The 23082-nt window shown below is 46.5% G+C and overlaps 1 protein-coding gene across 1 annotated transcript in view; it reads left to right on the plus strand.

Annotated features, from left to right (window-relative positions):
- Positions 1–23082, plus strand: part of UPF1 (UPF1 RNA helicase and ATPase) — a 150782-nt gene that overhangs the window by 17756 nt on the left and 109944 nt on the right. Inside the window, exons 2-3 of the mRNA XM_088468953.1 lie at positions 14594–14736; positions 16713–16802. Of these exons, the coding sequence (XP_088325079.1) occupies positions 14594–14736; positions 16713–16802 (233 nt within the window). The remainder of the gene's footprint in view (positions 1–14593; positions 14737–16712; positions 16803–23082) is intronic.

Here is a 23082-nt window from a genome sequence, read left to right on the forward strand (position 1 = left end):
CTGCTCTGTGCCATCCCCACCCGCGGGCCGCATGTTGCAGTTACTGATTGCAGCCGAGTGAATAGATGCCGTGAGCATACGCACGGCATCTATTCACAGTGAGGGGAGAGCTTGGGAAAGCCCAGCACCTCTGGCATGCCCCCAAATGTGATGAATTGGAGGCGTGCCACAAGGCCCCCTCCCTGGTCGACCATGCCCCCTTTTCAGAGAGCGCCATGCACCTAGGCTGGAGGGATCACTAGGTAACCGCTACATTGCATTGCTTGATGACCATTTGGCCTAACCCTAAGTCCCCCCCGGGAGCCCTAAACCTAACCGAACCCCTACCCCCCCGCAACAAACGCCGGCTCGCCGGTCCACTCAGTGACCTCAGCACTTGGGGGCTGCCCGGCATGTCCGTAAGTGCCAGGCACGCTCCCAGGTGTGACGAAAAGGGGATGCGTCATAAAGACACTCCTCTTTTCTTTGGGCACGCCGCCTTTTCGGACGCACGCTATCGGCGCGCGCAGAAGTGCCCTATCTCTACGTTTGATGCCCTGCCTGCTGCCGGACCTAGAGTGAACACTAATATTACTAGTGATGGCTTTCTGTAGACCTCCAGGATGCTTTTTAATCATGCAAACACAAGTAACAGTGCATTTACAAAGAAACTTCACTCGCCGGTCATGGCTTCACCAGAACTTTCTCTCCCGTGGGACTCTGCGGTCTGAGGGTGGGGACTGATGTTTCAGTGGGGCGCCACCATAAGGGCAGGGTTCATTTCAGCAACTTCAATTTGGGCAGAGTGCAGCATCCCGCTGAAACAGCCTAGCGTGAACACTAACACCTCTGCATTAAGCCTAAAGTTGGTTAATTAACCCTGGAGATATACTGGATGTAAAGGAAGTTTTTTTTTTTTTTTACCCCTATACTGATGCAATGGGGGGAATTTAATTGTTCTCACTTTAGACTGGAACTATTCAATTGTTCGAGCGCCTAACCCATGCTGGTCGTGAGTGTCACATTCTCATAAAGTGGCTTTTCTTATGCAAACTACTGCTGGGCGCATGCAGTTAAGGCGCCCAAACAGCAGTTAAAGCTCCCTACTTTAGAAGGATTTCTGCTCATACCTTATGAGTGTGCCAGCAGAAATTAGAGATGTGATGGGTCCCCAAAAAAAAAATTGCTCCTGGTCACTTAAGATGGGAGCTGCGGCCTTGCAAAAAATGTAATTCCCCTTAATGTTCTAAAGTACAAATTGAGGCAGCAAAAATCACTGCTATTCTCTTGTGCTGTGGGTTTCTGGTTTTCGTTTTTACCCACACTTGCAAACAAGGCACTACCTGTAAATGGCATTTAGCAGTACTGTAGGTGACAGGTTCCATTTTTAAATGGAAATCAAGCAGACAACTCATCTGCTCATACTGATAAAGATCAAGGATTAATGTACTAACATCCAGATGCACACATTTAGATTACCTAATTAGGTATTTTATACACATAAAATCATCTTGCAGACATTTCAGAGTTTCACAGTAATATGTCTCTGTAAACAAGTTTCGATTCCATCTAAAAATGGTACAATTCTTTTATTGGGTGATTATTGTTAAAGCGCGCCCGATCTAAGTGACGAGAGATCGCGGGGCACTATTCAATTTTTGCAGATTTTCGCGCTGATCGCGTCCATAGTGGTCGGGTTTAGCCGCGTAAAACGTGCTATGCGTGATCGCGAAAAGTGTCGTCTAGGTGCCCAAACAGGTAACTACTTGCCCTTTTCTACTCGCACCCCCCCCCTGGGGCTGCGAGCTGAAATGGTGGGCCGACAGCTGATCGCGCCCGTCAGAAGCAACAATTGAATAGCTCCTGTCGGGGGGGGAGGGGGGGTGATGCATTTGAATATCGCCCTTTCTGTCTAATAAGAAATTTGTATAATATTGTAACAACACTTAAAGCCAATTGTGTGCTCACAAGTTTAATAGAAACAATTGGTGTATAAAAGCTGACAGTCCTGATCCAATCTATAGTATACTGAGGGATAAACAAAAATGGCAGCTGCTCAATCAATCTAGCAGTACTAATCAGGTGCATGAAAGGGAGGGGTCATACTAAGTAGAAAAAGGAGGGGGATTTAACCCCCTATTGTACCTCAGCACACTGAATAATACCTGCAACAATATATGAAGACTATATGGTCATAGAAATTGTGCGCCCGGACGTGAACCCCTTAGTGTTAGGGACTGCTGGTAACAGAGAAGCCGTGACGTGGCCCAGCAGCCTCCCATGTATTTGCAAATGCATGCATCTAATATCTCTGAATTTCTATGACCATATAGTCTTCATATATTGTTGCAGGTATTATTCAGTGTGTTGAGGTACAATAGGGGGTTAAATCCCCCTCCTTTTTCTACTTAGTATACTGAGGGATGTCAGCAGATGTTTTTTAGGTAGTAATCTGCGATCAATAATCTCCACTTGTTACGCATTTCTTGAACTATATTCACTACATCAGATGAAGTGAACAGTGGTTCATGAAACACTTAGCAAGTGTTTTGGGGGTGACTACAAAGAAATTGGTTGCAGGCATCCTTCAACATCTGCATCCAAAGTAGACATTCCTGATCCAATCTGCAGTATCAATCAGGATACCGGCAGGCGCTGTCAGGCCCGACGATATCCTGACACGGACATCCCGACATGGGACTAAAGATAGGCGTCGAAATCCCGACGACTATCATTAGCCCCACTACAAAATCCCGACACCTGGCATACCGAATGAAGGTATGCCGGGTGTCTTGGCATGTCTTGGGGTTAGCCCCCATCCCCCCCCCCCCCTCCCAGGAGGGGTAGAGAGAAGGGGATTTAGGCACCACCAGGGGGGTTATGGTTAGGCACCCCCCTGGGAGAGTTAGGTGTAGGGTGCGGGGAGGGGGGTTAGGTTGAGGCACCACTAAGGGAGGGTTAGGGTAGGAAAAGGAGAGGGTTAGGGTACTTACTTGCTGCAGTCGGGATGTCGAGCCGCAGGCATTACATCCCAATTTCGTCTGCTTTTATAAGTGACTCTATTACAAAATGTTTCCCCTGAGACACTAATGTGAATCTTTGGAATGTCAGCAGGATGACTTAATGAACATTTTTATTTTAATAAAATACCTAATTAAGGTGAGCAGTTAAATTGCTGGTTTAACCACTTAAACTGACATCTGCTTCTTCGAATCCATTTAAACTGGTTTTTCGCCTTTTAAATATAATTATACATATGAAACCTTACCCTTGCCAATAATCCTCTGTTGTGAGTTTATCCACCTGGACCCACCCATTCTCTGTATTTCAGTTGGGATCTATAGGTAGATAGATATGTGTGTATTACATTGTGTTCAAGTAGTTAATGAGATGATAAAAAGGAGTTTAGTATTGTGATCGGATGAACTCACTGCGCTAGGAAGTCAGATTTTGTTGTACGTACAGGTTACTTGAGCAATCTGAGTAGTCATGCTTAACCACTTCTAGGGCTACCCTCTCACCGTCATTAACCACCTGTTATTGACTCCTCCCGCTGTGTCATGGGTGAGTAACTCGCTGCCATCACCATGGTTTTACACCAGCACCTGGAACTGTTTCTCCTAGGCCTCTACCACCAGTACCTCGGTATGTTTGATCATGCTGCTGCAACACCACCTGGTTGGTGTATGCTAATTTTCACTGGTCCATAAATATGGAGCACATCTGTGCTTGGTAGGTGGCAGAGGGCTTAGGCTTGGAAACACTGAGCTCAACCCAAAACAGCTAAAATGAAATGGCATTTTGCACAATTATGGTGGTTAGAGGATGCAAGTAGATAGGTCTTTACCTAGACAGTTACTTTACAGCATGCAAAAATACACTTCTTTAAAATAGTCAGATGATATGTACAATTTCAGAACTTGCACGGCCCCTTTTTATTCAGTTCCAACACACAGTATTGCAGGGGGTAAGCCCTCCCTGGTCTCTTTAACCAATCAAGCTCTGTGCAATACCTGTTCAAATTCACTTAGACTGGGTACACAATAGAATATCTTCACGATTTGTCATATTGGACAGACAAATCGAGAAGATCATTTAATATATGCCCACAATTGCATGCTACCAAGGGTCGCATTTAAGAACTTCTGGTTTACCGTGCTTCACGCTCAGTCAGATGATATCGTATGGGGGCCTGTGCAAGTTTGAGGAGACATAACGAGGTATCGTTCAGTTGTTCATTAATTCGCGTAGTGTCAACGGGCTATCTTGGATGGTCCGGGGCAAAGGAAATTTGTCCCAACCATTGGCAAGATTGACCATTGTTTAGATGAGTACCTGGCCTTGAGGATCGCCATACATCTACCAACAGGTCTCGCAATCTTGCAATGGGATCGGAAATGCCCATCCGCCAGTCAGAAATGCCACCAATGTTCTCCGATCCGTCGGAGGATCGGTGAAATTATACATGTTAAATTTCACAGATTTCCAAATCTCGATCATATTTTGATCGTGATCAGCAAATCTGTAAAATCCAACATGTTGAATTTTACCGATACTCCAACTCTTATTGCAGGAACGCAGAATTGCGGCTATTTGTCACAGATGTTTGGGGAACTTTAGTTTGGAAATTTCACATTGTCCCTAATGGACAATGTTGAGTAATTGCTTCTCTGTGTGAGAGCACCTGATGAGTTGGCCACTCCCCCAGTGCCTGGAATTCTGGGAAAGTATTTCCCTCCAATACTTCCAGGATTCTGCTGGGGGACCTGATCCTTTCCTGGCTGAATTTCGACTCAAGAAGAAGTGACCAGATCCACAGGGAGCAATCTCTTCGCTAATGAGCTAAAACAGTAGTTCTCAAACTCTGTCCTCAGGACCCCTCACAGTTCACGTTTTCCAGGTCACCCAGCAGGTGCACAAGTGTATTCATTATTCACTGACACTTTTTGAAAGATCCACAGGTGGAGATAATTATTTCACTTATGATTCTGTGAGGAGACCTGGAAAACATGCACTGTTTGGGGTCCTGAGGACCGAGTTTGAGAACCTGTGAGCTAGAGCCTTTCATGGCTCTGATGAAACAATTAGCTGGCTGTGATGGCCAGCTCTCCCTGCAGCTCCTAAAGTTACTCAGACTCAGGAGGCTGCAGGGGAAGACATTCCAGTTGTCTGAGATGGAGACTATTGGCTCCAGCAGCCCCTGGGGCTCCAGTTCCCCTTAGACACGCTATCCAATTGAAAAAAATTAGGCACAATAATTTTTTCGGTGAAAAAAAATAAATAAAAATGAACGGCCTATACCCTAAAAAAATATAAATAAAAATATTGTATAACCTATAGATGTCTATTACTGTCACCAAGAATATTTACTGCTTTTTAAATGGTTTCATCTATGTGCATTTTTAATAGCAGTGAAAAAATTATAGCATATTTGTATTTAAGCAAATGCTGTAGTTACATTTTGGATGCATAAAAATGTGTGCAAGTTGGGATTTTTGTATTTGGTGTCACTTTAATTAATAAAAACACCTGCAATTTTTAGAACACCTGTCCATACAACATTCCAATATACCTATCCCACAACTTCTAACCCATTATTCTGCACTTGACATAATTATTGGCCGAATTAAGCCATTATTGGGGTGAAGTTCTCCAAATTGATCACGTCTAATTGATCACTGGGGGGGTTGCCCCAGGGGTTCTGAACCAAGTTCTGACATTTTTACCTTTTTTAAAATAATGATTTTTCTCAACATTGCACCTTCTCTGAAGCTGTGAGAAAAAACTGTGTTAATTCCTAAGAAATTACAGCAGCTAAAATTCTCACCGCTAATTGAATAGGAAAAGAAAACTGCCAGTGCTGGGGTTACCAGGAGCTACTCGCCTGTACCTAGGCGTTTGGGCTCTCCGTGCAGCTCTGGACTTCGGGTTAACCTAATGAATCGCCGCTGGACTCTTTCAAGTTGTGGTGCAGCATGTTGTCTCCTTTCAGCGCCGGGGGTACCGGGAACTGGCTGTTTGAGGGATTAACCCTCTCAGTTCCACTGTGACCAAACACCGTATAAATAAAACCGGTTACATTTGGGCAATTCCCTGGTTGCAGACTAACATTCAGAGCACACATTTTGAACCATGATCTTAAAAATCTAATCTTAAAATATCAGGGGCAAAACTGAAAGTGACATGAGTTGGTACTCCAAAAGATGTAGTGTAGGAAGAAACGCAGTGCATTGGTTCCAAATTAATATAGTGTATATTCACGACCATTAAAGATTTGGTGGCGGAATAACACACAAGACATCAACATTTATAGTGACGCAGCTTAATCAAGTCTGTGACCTAAGTATTACATTTGAAGCAATTTTAATTCTATGATACACAGTACATGTTAGAAGTCATGTCAACATGTGTTTTTAATAAAATTGTTTACTTATTTGACAAAAAAGTATGGTCGCGGACTAACAAATGAAAATCCATTTCAAAGTATATTGGAACAGCATTTTAACATTGTAATGGCTGCCATGGAGGATTGAAAAGGAAATAAAATAATCTGCTGACACGGCGATTACAATCTTGAGTGAACCACTCTCTCAAAGGAAAATAAGTATGTACACTCGTGTTACCGCTAGGATCAGTTGTTAGGGCGCCGGGGGCACTAGCACGCGGCCCAGTTGACATCACTGCACATGCGCACGGCATCTATTCACGCAGCGGCCAGGCTGTTTTAGGGCACTGCTATAAGGGGCAGAATGCATTATGCCCTTTAAAAATCGGGCAGGACAAGGTGCCTGCTAAAACAGCCTAGCGTGAACACTACACTTGAGTAGATTTAGCATTGTAAGCAACTTTCTGCATGAGATTATGAAAATTATTGTTGAAATATGGAGTGCTCTACTGTGCTGCCTCTGTGAATGCTCCATGACTGTAGTATTCTCCTTTACCTATACACAGTGTACAAAATGGCATGAATCCAGGTTCTTGCTAGCAGAGCAGGAGCTGCATGCATGCAAGTTCATGGCTGGATCTCTGGGCACATGAGCAGACACTGGCGGCAAACTGCTGGTAGGCTAGCCACCTGAACCAAGGCAACCTCACAGAGTAAGGACAGGCAGCCGTGTAGAGACCAAATAAGAGAAGTGACATGGCACATCGCTTTAACCCCTGCCACTGAATCTGTGAAGTGCTGCTTGTGCCAGTCACCAGGACCCCATACAAAGAAAAAATACAGACTGATCTCTATATACCAAAGACAGGGAAAGAGGAAGAGATGCATTATATACTGTCTGAAGTATTTTATCTAGCCTGTCACTACATAAAAATAAGTTGTGTTGCAGCTTCATGCCCTCTCCCAAGATGGCCACCGTCATCACTACTGTGCATTTACAGGGGCCATCTTGTCTGTACATGGTGGGAGATAGAAGTCTCCTACTTACAGTAGCTCCTATGAGAGACTAGGTTAATACCTGCATATAACGCTGTTCAAATCCCTGTACCGCTACCCATTGGAAGGATACACTCACTGGCTGTTGAGCTGTATAGAACCCTGCTCCGCTACATTACCAGTGTACATGTTACAGTGAGTACGACTGTACCTACTATACTTCAATAAACCAAAACCACTGGTTAAGTAACTGGGCTGTTGATAGTTTGTCATCCACTGGTGTGTGCCTACATAACTCTGCAATATCAACACCAACACATACATAATTTCCAATCCTTTAAATCTTCATAAACATGAAATCTTATTATAGGTTGTGCTGAATTCATAAAACCTACCATAAAATTAATAAAGGTGTGTAATAATACTTGTTAGTCCACAACCATCTGTCGGACCACGACCATGTGTTAGTCCGCAACATCAATTTTAAAAATGAAAAAAAAAAAAAAATATATATATATATATTTATTTTTTAACATGGTCGCGGACTAACTGTTGGCACAGTTGGCATAAAAAGTATGCAAACCTATTTCGGGATCGGTATGAAATACCGCCGGACCGGCAGCAGTGAAGATCCTGACACGGGTTTAAGGTAAGTAACACTAAACATAACCCTCCCTTAGGGGTGCTTAACCCTAACCTCCCCCCATAAGTGCCTAGCCCTAACAACCCCCCCCCCTTCCCCTAGCCTGACCCTGACGCCTGTCATTGGTCCCCTACCGGGATTTGACAGTCGAGAAGCTGGTAGTCGGCATTTCGACCGTCTGCTTCCTGTCTGCATCCCCCTATTTCATCTCCAAAAGTCATAAAACAACATCTTAGCCTTCTTTACATTGGCAGCCTTTGAAATTGCAAAGTATTATGCGTATGTATCTTATAAGTGAAATATGAATGTTTGATATTCATGATATTTATTATATTGAAACGGTCCAAGCGCATGACATTATTAAAATGTTTATAACGTTCATGAAATTAATATGAGGAAAATTAGACTAGTTTAGGAAACTAGAATAAATTGTCTTTCCAAAAGTATACAACACTTTCTATATTCAATAAAATTTTTCATGTGCAATTTTGTATACCCTTATGTGGAATTGCCCATTTATATGTCTGAAACTCATAAATGCTTTTTGGTACCTCCGTATTTTTGTGGCCCCCTTCTGGCTACGCTACTTACGTATCTTCACTGACTAGCGAAGATAGATACATAATAGTGTTCACTCTAGCTCCGGCGGCAGGCAGGGCGCCGGAGCTAGCGAGGGCAACCATATGCGCGCCCCCGAAAAGGGGGCGTGGTTATGAAAAGGGGGCGTGTCTATAAGACGCGTCCCCTTTTCGTCATACTTGGGGGCGTGCCCGGCGCTTACGGACATGCCGGGCAGCCCCCAAGCGCTGCAGAAAGGGAGAATAGATGCCGGGTGCATGCGCCCGGCGTCTATTCTCCGGCGGTGATCGGGACACCGCATGTTTCTCCACCCGCAGGACACTGCGTCCTGCGGGTGAGAATGGCACCCGCAGGCTGTGAGGGCAGGGCACTTTTTGCCCTCCAGAAGGAGGGTAGGGTGCTTTTTGCCCTCCATAAGGAGGGCAGGGCGCCGCGCCCCGCTAAAACAGCCTAGCGGGAACGCTATAATATGTGGGGGCGAGTGTGTTCGGCTAGTCATATGCGGCGGGTAAAGAAAGGTAAGTCTGACTTGTATTATTATTGCTTTACAGAACAGATATATCGGCGCCGAAATACATTAGCAAGAGTCAGTGTAAGTAGTACAGCACCTTACGTAGTGGCTAAGTAAGTTACGTAGCGAGGGCTGCAAAGATACAGAAGTACCCGCTTTTCTAGTAAATCTGATTACATTCTTTATTCTTACAAGTGAAATAAAATAAATGAAAAAAACATGCGCTATATGTCTTAAAACCATAAGTTTATTGGGGAGATTTATCAAATCAGAATTGCAGTAAACCTTCAGAATATTGCTGAGGATTTCTGCATTAGTTAAGGATCCCCCCCACTATGTGGCATATTCAATTGGGAGCAAGGTTTTCACCGCAAAAATCATGCAGACCTATGCGTGCTCCCGATACCCACAGTATTCAATTGGGGGGTCGGAGGAACGGGACAAGACAAGACAAACAAGCGCATCTCCCCTCCAGTTTTTGCGCTGGGGAGGGGGCTGCTAGGAGATGTAGTTCTCCCTGCTGGGGGCTCTTGCACATTGGATGTATTTGGCATCCCGGCATGGTTGATGCTGACGGTCGAAATATCAACGTCGGAATTCCGACCGCTGACATCCCACAGGAAAGTATCGGAGGTTAGGCACTAAGGGGTGGGGGTTAAGTTTAGGGTGAGCAGGGAGGGCGGGGTTAGGGTTAGGCAACAAAAAGGGGGAGGGTTAGCATACCGACCAACAAGTGTCTGTATGTTAATCCTGTCGGGATTCTAACTACAGGGATCCCGACTGCTGGCATTCCATACCCAACCCCACACACACACACACGTTACGCAGACACACTCTCACACATATGCACACGCTGCTGCAGAAGAGCTGACAGCCTGGAGGGAGAAGACACTGCCTCAGAAGGTAATTACTAACTAAGCTAATTGAAAACTTCCAATTGCTTAATTAGTCATAAGGGGGCTGCCGCAGGGGTCCCAGAGCAATTCCCAACAGTTTTTCTTAAAAATATGGATTTTAGGAAAAATTAGTCATGCTGTGGAGGTGGTGCGAAAAAACCCCCCAAAAAACTATATGCCGCTCAAAAAATTAAAAATCCTGCACCGAATTGAATAGCAAAAGTCCCGCAGCTGCAGGAAAAACCCTGCAGGTGTGAGATTTTTCCTATTCTCCTACCTAATTTAATACGCCCTATGTAAGAGCTGGGATCCACGGCAGATATCCGGTTTGAAGCCCCTCTATATTTTTGTTTGGTTGAATATATCAAGCTTTAATAAGCTTAGCTTTTTAGAGTTTGACTCCAAATAGCTAATGCCATCTTTTGTATGTGCTGCTCAAAGGCTGCGCATACATTTACATCTACTGGGTGTGAAACCCGGAATGAAAGAAATAACCAGCACAGCAATTTACTGGAGGAGCTGTCCTGGCAAAGTTATGTTAATACATTTTGGCGGTCTATTGCCGGTGAGTCTGTGGTGATCGGGAAAGATACAATTTTTGCTACTCCTATATGAGAAGAGGTTGCACTCGCATGTTGGGGAATTAAAAAACAAAAGGTTCACTATCAACAGAGTCCCGCTTTCAGAGTGATATGATGATCTATTACGGTAGTCGTCAACTCCAGTCCTTGAGTAACAGGTTATGTATTGATGATTTCTGCCTGGAAGCAGGTGGGATAATTACTGACCCAGCACTATAGATTCTCACCTGTGCATTGTTGATGAAATGAAAAACATGACCTGTTAAAGGTACTTGACTGGAGTGGAGAACCCCTGCACTTAAGTGATTCCAAATGATGGATTGGGGAAATTCCCCATTTTGCAGATGATTGGGCAAAAATCTGCAATGTACACCAATTGCCGATTCTGGACAAAAAATTATCGGAATCTGTAAATCAGGTGTCCAATGTGTTGGATTTCACAGACCAATCGGGACTGTAGATTGCTAGTGTATGATAATGATAAGCGGATTACTAGTAAAATGATGAGCCTTTCAAGATTGACGGACTGTCATTTTTCAGTGATTTGCAGATCATTTTAAAAAAAAATCTAGATTGTTGGTGGATTGGGGAATCTTTAGATTGGGGGGTATTCGATTGTTTTGTTTCAATTGGGCGCCCCTCGGAACAATTCAATTGTTCCCCACCATAGGGCGCGAGTGCATGCCCAGAAGTACAGGATGTAGCCGCACGAGTACTTCTTTATGTGCTTAAAGTACCGACTTAATGCACATTTCTGCTCGCTGCTTTTAATGAGTTGTTGGTAAAGCGCAAATAAGTGAATTTGTGTGATGCTACTCTTGACATTCACTTTTTGATCATGAAGTAATATATTTTCGTGGTCACTAGGGTCATTATATGGCAGGGTGCTGATCATTATAGATGGCACATCTGCGTGCACCAAATGGGTGTCTGAAAAGGCATTGTGCACTCCTCCCGTCCCCAGTCCCCTCTTTTCAGTCACTCTGCCCAGCACTCATGGATGACGCTGGGCTGTCCCCACCAGTGAACAGATGCCATGCGCATGGCATTTATTCACTCTGGTAAGTGTCCATGTGGGACAGAGAGGGGTGCAGTAGCACAACGGGAGGCGGGGCGCTGTAGACCCACCGGCGTCAGCGTGTGATGATCTGCAGGGCGCTGAAGCACCTCCATAAGGGCAGGATGCATTTTACACCCCACAAAAACAGCCTAGACGGAACCTTATATTTTTATTAGCCCTTTATTTTACGTCCTACTGACAAGTGATCACAAAATACACTTCATAGCGCGTTTTGACAACATGATAGAAGAAGTGTGAGACTGTTTTTAAAAATGACCGGGTCCCATAGCACACGCCGTGTGCTCGCTGCAGATCAGCCAACCACCACCAGTGGTGATTGGTTGGGGAGATGCTGCCGGCTGTGACTGGCTGCTACAGCGCTTACACAGCGACCGCAGCAGCCAAACGCCACCAACTGTGTGTTCCACCAGGTGTATGGATGCCGGATTGTGCTTCATTCTAACTTACCCAAAGTCCCCTTTTGGTGACATCTTGGTTGATTCTAGAAGCAAACGGCAGAGGGTGGGGCAAGGTTGACCTCTTCCTTGTGACTGCAGGTAAATGGTATTTATAGCACAGGAGGAGCAGAGACTGGTGTTCTAATGTTATTGTTATACAGGGGAGCATTCTCTAGTGCCCTGTCATAATACAGCTGCAGCACCCACTAGTGCCTTGTTATGATTATATGGGGAGACTGACTTGTGTCCTATTATAATAATAGTGTAGCAAACTATTGTAACCCTTCTGCTCTACTGTGTAGTCTCCTCTCCCACCCCTGTGCCCCCTGTTCCCCTCACCCCTTCTGCTCTCCTGTGCCCCCTCTTTCCATGTCTACCCCTTCTCCTCTCCTGTGTACTCACCCCTGTGCCCCCTGTTCCAGTCTACCCATGTCACACCCAGTGCAAAATATGTACTATAGCGCATTTCTACGCTCTACAGACCATGAAACACAAATTGTGATAGGACCCTGAAACTGTGGAGTAGGACCCCAATTTTTTAATGTGAGGGTTCTAATGTATTTAATAGTGGTGTTTTTTTTAGGGCGATCACTGTGGAGGGTACATTATAATTTTGAAGGGCAAATCTTTGACATAACATTTTGCTAAATCTACACAGACTAAGCGCACTATGCATAGTACATATATTCACCCCATGGGGGAAATTCAATTGTTTTCGCTGGCTGCTCTGACTAAATGATACCCAACTGAACAATTCCTTTGTTGCTGTGTTTGAACGCAAGCAGGAGTCAGCATTTTTGCTAGCAACGTTGAGTAGCCGAGCAGAAATGTAAAGGTGCGTACACACGGAACGTTATCGTTCATACCATTAAATAGTGTTCCGTGTGTATGCAAGACATCATTAACGATGCACGCTCCCGCAGTTTAACGATATCTTTCATCGCCCGAACATGCAGGCCTACCTGACAATATTGTCAGGCCCTGAATGTTTGGGACTGTGGCCGGTGACATCACTGAACGATATTGTTCAGTGTGTATGCTCAATGTCGGGGATGACATTGAGCCCAACAGGTGGGGGGACAACACTAAACAATATCGCTCATAGACCATATAGTTCTGTGTCTACTCAGCTTAACAAATCCTTGTTATTGGTACCCAAACTACTTTAGATGTGTTTAGCTTTTTTACATGGCTAAACCCTGTCCAATTGCGTGCGACAAGCGCAATAATGAATGGTCGCCCAAAATCAATTGAATTGCAATATTGGGCGCCCATTAATTAGCGCACCTTAAAAAACAATTCATTTGTCCGCCATGTAGTTATTATACACATGTACCTCCTAGTCTATTATATGCCCTCACATACTGTGTATATATAGGACACCTATATAACACCCGTTGTCCTAATAATAATTAGTCGCCTTGATTGCAGAAGCTGATATCCTTAGAAATTTCAAAATAGAAAAGTTCAACAGAGGGTTAAATTAAATCAGTATTTCTCCTTTTCTCATGGGAGGGGAAACTACTGTGCTAAGATCAGTGCAAAAGTATGTTATACTGGGAAAATAAGCAGTATATGCTTGCTTCTTACCCCATAATTTCACTCTGCCACTGAGGGCTACAGAAAGCTGCAGCAATGGTGTGATTTACGGTCCCTCCTAGGGTTGCCACCTCATCCCTTTAATAAGGGACACATGAATTATGCAGATTCTGTGGCTGGTTGTCTATAAGTATCCATTTCACCTGGTTTTTGTAATTATTTTATTTATTTATTAACAGTTTCTTAAATAGCGCAGCATATTCCGTTGCGCTTTACAATTGCAAACATTAATAGAACAAAACTGGGTAATAACAGACAGATATATAGGTAGGAAGGCCCTGCTCGCAAGCTTACAATCTATAGGATAATCCACAGATCCTGTGTAATTCACGTGTCCCCCTTATTAAAGGGATGACGAGGCATCTCTAGTCCCTCTAGGGTTTGGTCAGGGCAGCATCTCAAGTTGAGTGACTGTGTCAAGATGGAGAATAGTCAACAAAATTGTAACATGTCCTGTGCTGTGCTGACATGCTCAGTCTTCTGTATTCCCATCCTGCAGTGCTTACTAGTAAGAGGGTAGTAAGAGCAGGAGGACATGTAATAGTGTGCTGCTAGTAAGGGCAGGACAATCCCCGTTTTTACATTTAAAACATGGGTAGGTGCAGTGCCCTACTAAATGACCCTAGCATGAACACTGTAAAAATGAAAAATAAACTGTTAGTCAATAGACAAATATTTGCATCTTTATATATAACGTCCGTACCATCTTGGTATAATATACTTGTTATTTTGGAGATGCCTCAGTATTAATCCTTTTATGCATATCTGTTCTCCCACTTTAAGTAAATTTTAGACTTGTGTGTGTGTTCTTGCAATTGTTTCATATATTTTATGTGGTATTACAACTACACCAAAAGCATGTTCTGAATAGCCATTTATTCTAAGCATCCATTCATCTGGTTATAGGTCAATGGCCCAGATGGCATGCTACAGAATGGCACAGTAGATGATGGTGTAGGAAAAACAAGCCAGTTGTTGGGTGAGCTGAACTTTGAAGAAGATGAAGAGGATACATACTATACAAAGGACCTTCCTGTACATGCCTGCAGGTGGGTTTTTTAAACACCTTTTTTTATTTTTTTAAATAATCCACCTCCTTTTCACTAGTGAAACTGAAGTGTGATTTAAATGGAAAATAGCAGCATATAAAATCGAATGTTCATAGAGAATTCTTACGACCAGACCCAAATTACCTCTATCTGCAATGTAAAGTTATGCCTTGCATCCCATAGAGATGTACCGGACAACTTGTGATGCCAGGGCTACCATAATTGCAGCAATTCCGCTCTAAGGGTGTGATTCAATTGTTTGACAGAATCTGCTCCCATGAAGTGGCCGGGAGCTAATTCAATTGCTTTGTGCGACCAGCCCTGAGGCTGCACTTATCGCAAATTTCTGCTCGCACCCTCCTTAGGTAAGAGTAGAAATCCACATAAAGTAGGGGTTTGGGGCTGGGCGTGATGGCCGGGCAGTTACAGCGCGCTTTGCACTGAGCTGCTTTGAGTGGCTTATCCTATGCATTCCCGCAACCAGTGCAGGGCTTGTCGTGCAAACTATTTAATTAGCTTAAGCCCACTTTAGACAGTAGCTAATTTTGTCAACAATTGAAGCGCCCCCTAAGAATTCTAAAAGCATATTTTTAAATTGAGTTTAATATGACAAATAAAAATCAGGGCTTATTGAATTAAAATTGACACGGAAAATCACAATGCCAAACCGGCTTTCCTAAAATAAAAGCAAAATAAACACAATCTAGTCTCATACCTTTTTGCCTAATTAGGTATATACATAAAGATATAGATCCTATTCAGTGTACATAAAATACAAGTCAGTTCATGCTCCTGTGGTCCCCAAAAAAACTGTTCCAGAAATAAACAAGTGGCAGAGATGAGGTGGAAGTATACAATTTGCTATATTTCCTTAACTTCTTTGCTGCGGAGGTCTATTGGGGCTCGTCATATGTATGTACATTAAAACTTCAAATGACAAGTTCCACTCATCGTCCACAGCAAAGTGCCCTAATGCAAATTTTCTTCTCCCCACCGGCGCTAATTACTGGTAGGGAGTCCAGAGTAGCTGTGGGACCAATTCCAGGGCAGTGACGTTGAAAATTCATGTGTGCCTACATCGGTATAAAGTTAAAAAGAAAAAAATGTTTCTAGATAATGGGGAGTGACTTTATCTCCCCAACTCTGAGGCCACCCTTGTTTGAAGCAGAAGTTACTCTTTCAACAGATGGGTCTCCTTTGTAATTATCTGGATCACCAGGACAATGTTAGCTTGCACTATGGAAAATTTATATTTTCCATATATGGGGGTAGGGCACTATGTGCTCTCTCACCCCCATAATGACACCAGCAACTTTGTGGGCACCATGGGAGTCTTTTCTTTAAAATTTTGTGGTCCTCTAGTAGCTATTGTCTATTATCCTGTGCTACATAATATAGTTATTTTACATATATACTACGTGTCCTATCACGCTCATTTTTAATGTGGTGTCTCTTGCATATGGAGGAGTCATCCCCTCTTTCAAATTATATGGCCCTTTAGAAGTTATTTTATGGTGATCACCAGACAATATCGCCCAGTGCTAAGGGAAAAAGTTTTCCATAGATTGGTTAAGGGCACATTGTGCCTAATCTCCCCAATACTGGCCCGCACACATATGGGGAACCCTGTTTTAAAAGAGGGGGGTTACCGACACATCTATAGTATATTCTTAAGCATTATTAGGCCTTAATCATGACCAGAATAGTTAATGAACCCCCCCATTAAATTAACAGGGCTAATTGAATTCGGTCCATAACGAAGTAACGAGGCCCTCTTAATAACTGAAAAACTGTTAATGTATTCACAGCATCCAAACAAGTGAGTTGTGATGTATTTTCAGCTGTATTGGTAATAAGGAAACCTGTTTTTTGAAAGCCCTGGCTATCACATTGTCTTGTGTTCCTGCACTGTGCAGAAATATTGTTTCCGATGTGGATACTTAAGGATGTCTCTCATCTGTTTGTTTTTCGTGTAGCTATTGTGGCATTCATGATCCAGCTTGTGTGGTCTACTGCAATACAAGTAAAAAATGGTTCTGCAATGGACGTGGAAACACTTCTGGCAGGTAATTCTTTGTGTATATATATTTGTGTGTATGTGTATATATGTGTGTGTGTATGTGTATATATGTGTGTGTGTGTGTGTGTGTGTATATTAGTGTGTGTGTGTATATATGTGTGTGTATGTGTATATATGTATATGTATACATATATGTATGTGTATATATATATATATGTATATGTATATATATATATATATATATATATGTGTATATATATATATATATATATATATATATATATATATATATATATATATATAATTTTATTTTTTCTACTTCAGGGTCCATAGGGTATCCACAGGATACCTTGGGGTATAGGTGTGACGTCAGTCGCAGGGCACCAAAGAGTTAAGCTTTCAGCCTCCCAGGATGCACTAGGTCCCCCTCCTATACCCCGCCCCCGGGCCAAGGCACCTCAGTTTAGTTTGGTGCCCGGCCGGAGTCGGGTGCACCTGTTGGAGTGGGGGCTAGAAGAGCCCCTGAAGCTTTTTCTTCATGCAGCTGTGGCTGCACATCTGGATGAACAGCATGGACAGTCAGTCCTGACGTCCATGCTGTCTTCCCTACACCCCGCCGGTACCAGAACGCCGGTACTGATCCGGGGATGCTGGTGGGCGTCTGGGGTCACAGCTAGCGGTGACCCCAGATGCTCCGGACCATGGCCGGATTCAAGGGGGACAGAGGTAAGCAGCGGGGTCCCGCGGTGGGTCCCCGCTGATCACATGGTCCTAAGTCCCCAGGCAGGGGGCTCCCTGGGGACTGGCTGCAGCGTGGAGCCAGGCGACCAACCTGCGCTTCCACTACCCCCTGGGACAGCGGACCGCAGCAGAGCGGTAGCACTGCGGCGTCCCAGGGGTTAAATGCATGCCAGGGGAGCGCGCCTTCCCTGTCTCACAGCCGGCGCCTCCCCCGCTGCACACAGCCCTCTCTGCACTGTGCTGACTGGTCCTGTGTCAGCGCTCCTCCCCCAGGCCAGCTTCTCTCTGCTCCTCGGCGGCCATCTTCTCTGCAACGCATGGTGAACGCTGCTGGAAGTCTGGAAGGAAGCATCGTGGTCTGGGTCCCCCCGCATACCTCTCCTCCGCTGTGGCTCAGGTCTGTGTATGCAGCGCTGTGTCCTACCAGGCCCTGTGTCTGTGTAGTTGAGTGATCAGCGCTGTTAGTGCAGGAATTGTTATTTCTCTGCATTGTATGTGACTGTGCTAGCGCTGCCTGTAACTTTTCTTCTCTAAACTGTCAGCTTTATTACTGTCCCTGTTCTTTCTGCTAAAGCCCTTGCGGTGCGGTGCTGCAGGGTGGTCTCTCACCTATTTAATACTTAATTGGTGAGAGAGGTCACATACGTGGTGCCATCATGTCTGAAAGTGATTTTCCCCTCCGGCTACAGTGTACCACGTGCAAAGTACCGTTAGCGGAGGGGGAGGGTAGCGCGGAGGGCCTTTGCCGGCAGTGTTTGTCCATGGCGCGGCCTATTACGGTTACAGCACCGGTACAGGAGCCGCCCTGGGCTTGTTTCGCTCAGGCGTTAACAGCTTTAGTGGGCCAGTTAGCTCCGCAGCCCGCGTTTACTCCGATGGGTTTGTCCCAGCAGTCTGTGGTGTCGTCACCCATGCAGGGGTTCCCACGACAATTGGTGGTACCCCACAGTCTCCCTATTTCCCCGCTCCCGGGTTCTCAGGAGCCAGCGTGGGTTAACTCCCTGACGAGTTCTGTAAAGCACTTGTCGGATGTGTTGCAAGGGGAGTCTGTGATGCGGCCTCATAAAAGGCCGGTGGCGTCTCTGTCCGCTCCTTATGAGGATGACGAAGGGACGTCTGATGATGGGGAGATTCTGGATCCTTACGATCAGGAACCTCTCCATACTAAGGACGCTGATGCTAAGTCCAAAGTATATATTCCTGGACTTATTCGGGCGGTCCGCACAGCCTTGGTGATTGAGGACGAAGTTCCCCAGCGGCTAAATCTAAGTATGCCTTTTTCAAAGATGTGAAGGGCGATGCCACAGTCTTTCCTCTTTCGGGTCAGTTGGTGGACCATTTAGAGGAGGCGTGGAAACAACCTGGCAAAAGATACCAGCCGCAGAGACGCCTGGCGGTGGCTTATCCGTTCGCGGATAATTATTTTGCTAAGTGGGAATCCCCTCCACAGGTGGATTCTCACGTGACCCGTCTTGTCCGTAGTGCCACATTGCCGATGCCATCCATGTCCTCCCTTAAGGATGCTACGGACCGCAAGGTAGAAATCTGCCTGAAGTCCGCTTATTCCCTTGCAGGGGGGGCAGCACGGCCGGCTATGGCCATTTGCTGGGTTGCCAGAGCGATGGAGCGCTGGGCGGATTCATTAGAGGCTTCTTTTGAATCCGACTGTCCGGCCGAACAGGCGGAGTTGATTGGCAATCTCCGTGATTCGGCCACCTACATCAACGAGGCGGCTCTAGACATTAGTACTCTGGTGTCTAGAATTTCTTAAGCAGCGGTAGCTGCTCGTCGCACCTTGTGGCTGCGATCCTGGAAGGCGGACGCAGATTCCAAGAAAGGTCTGGAAGCGTTGCCGTTTACCGGAGAAGTTCTCTTCGGTCCGGATCTGGATAAGATTGTGGCCACGCTGGCGGCAGCCAAATCTGCTTGTCTCCCGTCGGCCGCTGCTCCTTCTGGTTCGGGACCATCGTCCTTTCGGTCATCTAGGGCCCAGGGCAGGCCCAAACCACAGTCGTTTCCTCGACAGGCTGGCCCTAAGAAATCGGTCAAGCCCCGGAAACAGGCATGGAGTACCAGACGTCCGGCCCCCAAGCCAGATGACAAGCCTGCGGCCTGACGGTCCGGGTCTCCCCTTGGGGGATCCCAGGGTGGGAGGCCGCCTGCTGCAGTTCTCCCGGTGTTGGTCGTTCACTACGACAGACACTTGGGTTCTGGAGGTGGTCTCCCACGGGTACGCCCTCTCCTTCCGGCACAGACCCCCGGCTCGATTCTTCACCACGGGTCTACCATCAGACCGGAACAAGGCTACGGAGCTGCGGAAGGTATTGCACACTATGCTCCAGGCTGGAGTTATAGTGCCTGTTCCATTCTCCCAGAGGGGCCAGGGTTTCTATTCAAATCTATTTTTGGTACAGAAACCCAATGGGTCATATCGTCCGATTCTCAACCTCAAAGCACTCAACAAGTCTTTGCGGGTCCCGAAGTTTCGGATGGAGACCCTACGGTCCATCATTCTGGCGCTGGAACCTGGGGACTACATGGTGTCATTGGACATACAGGACGCTTACCTGCATGTCCCTATTCTTTTGCGCCATCAAGAGTTCCTTCGGTTTGCAATCCGCAGCGACCACTTCCAGTTTCGGGCGTTACCTTTTGGCCTGGCGACAGCACCACGTGTTTTCACCAAGGTGATGGCGGTCATGGCGGCTTCTCTGCGGCTGCAAGGAGTCCGCATGTTTCCGTACTTGGACGACCTGTTATTGGTGGCAGGATCTCCAGAGCTCCTGTTACACCACTTGGACCTGACCATTGCACTGCTGCAACGGCACGGCTGGCTAATCAACTGGCAGAAGTCCACTCTAATCCCGTCTCGGAGGATTCTGCATCTTGGAGCCTTATTGGACTCGGGACAGCAAAGGATCGTCGTGACGGAGGACAAGATCTCTGCTTTACAGTCAAGGGTGCGCAGTTGTCTGCACAGCCGCCGGGTGTCCTTACACTCGGCGATGAGATTACTGGGCTCCATGGTGTCGGTGTTCGACATGGTGGAATACGCCCTGTTTCACTCCAGACCTCTGCAGCACCTGATCCTGTCCAAGTGGAACGGGCTGCCTCAGTCTCTGAAGTTCCAGACGATTGTGCTCACCCCGGAGGTTCGCCTGTCCCTTGCGTGGTGGTTAAAGACGACCCACCTCAACAAGGGACGTCCGTTCTGGGTTCCAAATTGGGTCCTGTTGACAACGGACGCCAGTCTTCGGGGCTGGGGAGCAGTTTCGGGTCCACACTTGTTCCAGGGCAGGTGGACGCCGACAGAAGCGGAGCTTCCAATAAATATCTTGGAACTCCGTGCGGTCTTCAATGCTCTCCTGCAGGCACAGCGGTTTCTCCAGGGTCACCCGGTGCAGGTCCAGTCGGACAATGCTACCACCGTGGCCTACATAAACAGGCAAGGAGGAACTCTCAGTCGGGCGGCTCTCGTAGAGGTCTCTCGGATCCTGGTTTGGGCGGAGCGCAATCTTCCGGCCATATCAGCGGTCTTCATCCCGGGAGTGCTAAATTGGGAGGCGGACTTTCTAAGTCGCCAGGACGTTCATCCAGGGGAATGGTCCCTGCACCCGGACGTTTTTCAACTACTGGTGGACAGGTGGGGTCTTCCAGAAATCGACCTCATGGCGTCCCGGCACAACAACAAGTTGCCGGTGTACGGGTCTCGCACAAGAGACGAAGGGGCGTCTCTGGTGGATGCTCTGTCCGTCCGGTGGACGTTCCGGTTCGCATACCTGTTCCCTCCGGTCTCCCTTCTTCCACGGGTAATCCGGAAATTCAAACAGGAAGGAGGGACGCTCCTGTTGATAGCTCCCGCGTGGCCCAGACGGCACTGGTTCTCAGACCTTCAGGGTCTGTCCGTGGACAGTCCTCTGCGGTTGCCGCTACGACCGGACATTCTGTCTCAGGGTCCTTGTCTTCACCCGGACCTGACTCGGCTGTCTGGCGGCGTGGCTGTTGAGACGGCCATGCTGAGGTCCCGGTGGTTTTCCAGCTCTGTGGTGCGTACCATGTTACGAGCTCGGAAAACGTCTTCCGCGAGGATATACCATCGCGTGTGGCATACGTTCTTCCAGTGGTGTCGACCGAGAGGTTATGCACCGCGGGAGTTTCGTCTGTCTCGGATTTTCGCCTTCCTGCAAGCGGGACTAGATCATGGGCTTCGCCTTGCTTCTTTGAAGGTACAGGTTTCGGCCCTATCTGTCTGGTTTCACCGTAGGATTGCTACAATCCCGGATGTGCGCACCTTTATGCAAGGTGTTCTCCGTATTCAGCCGCCCTTTGTTCCACCTGTGGCGTCTTGGGATTTGGCTGTGGTCCTGAGGGCTCTCCAAGGACCGCCGTTTGAACCACTGGGCTCAGTGGATATTAAATGGCTAACAGCTAAGACTGTTTTCCTTCTGGCCGTTGCTTCGGCCAGACGTGTTTCTGAGTTAGGGGCTCTTTCTTGTAGACCCCCTTTCTTGGTTTTTCATGGGAACAGGGCAGTGCTCCGCACTCGGCCCGAGTTTCTTCCCAAAGTTGTTTCCCAGTTTCATGTTAACGAGGAAATAGTTGTTCCGGCCTTTAACTCACCGGGTCTTTCCGTGGGTGAGGCCTCTTTGGATGTTGTGCGGGCCTTAAGGACTTATGTTGACCGCACTTCTTCGTTTAGGAAGTCGGACGCTTTGTTGTCCTCTATGGCTTCTGTAAAAAGGGTTGGCCTGCTTCAAAGCAAACTTTGGCAGCCTGGATCCGTATGGCTATTTCTGAAGCTTATCTTCATGAAGGCCTACCGGTCCCTCCTTCTCTGAAGGCTCATTCCACTAGGTCTGTGGGTCCTTCGTGGGCAGCTCGACGTGCCTCGGCAGTTCAGATCTGCAAGGCTGCTACGTGGTCTTCTGTCCATACCTTCGTGAGGTATTACAGGTTTGACACCTTCGCCTCTCAGGATGCTTCCTTCGGGCGGCGGATTCTCCTTTCTGCACAGGAGCGTCCCCACCCTTAAAGGATACTGCTTTGGGACATCCCCAAGGTATCCTGTGGATACCCTATGGACCCTGAAGTAGAAAATGAGATATGGTAAGAACTTACCCTTGTTATCTCTATTTCTACGAAGTCCATAGGGTTCCACAGGACTCCCGCCCTGTCGCACCTGTGCTGCAGATGGGCTTTGCTCTGGTCACCGGTTTTCCGTCTCCCTCTGGTGAGAATGTGATTCTTGTATGTGTCCAGATCTTTGTTCTCTCTCTTCCTTCTCCTCCTCCGGCCTATGGCTTGGTAACTAACTGAGGTGCCTTGGCCCGGGGGCGGGGTATAGGAGGGGGACCTAGTGCATCCTGGGAGGCTGAAAGCTTAACTCTTTGGTGCCCTGCGACTGACGTCACACCTATACCCCAAGGTATCCTGTGGAACCCTATGGACTTCGTAGAAATAGAGATAACAAGGGTAAGTTCTTACCATATCTCATATTATTTTTTTCAATAGTGGCGAGTAAAAGCATGTGACAGTACAGTATATTGACTAATATGGCAAGTTTATGCTGTACTGCTTCTTACAAT

This window comes from Taudactylus pleione, unplaced genomic scaffold, assembly GCF_031769625.1.
Source record: "Taudactylus pleione unplaced genomic scaffold, aTauple2 ptg000087l, whole genome shotgun sequence".
Taxonomy (NCBI): domain Eukaryota; kingdom Metazoa; phylum Chordata; class Amphibia; order Anura; family Myobatrachidae; genus Taudactylus; species Taudactylus pleione.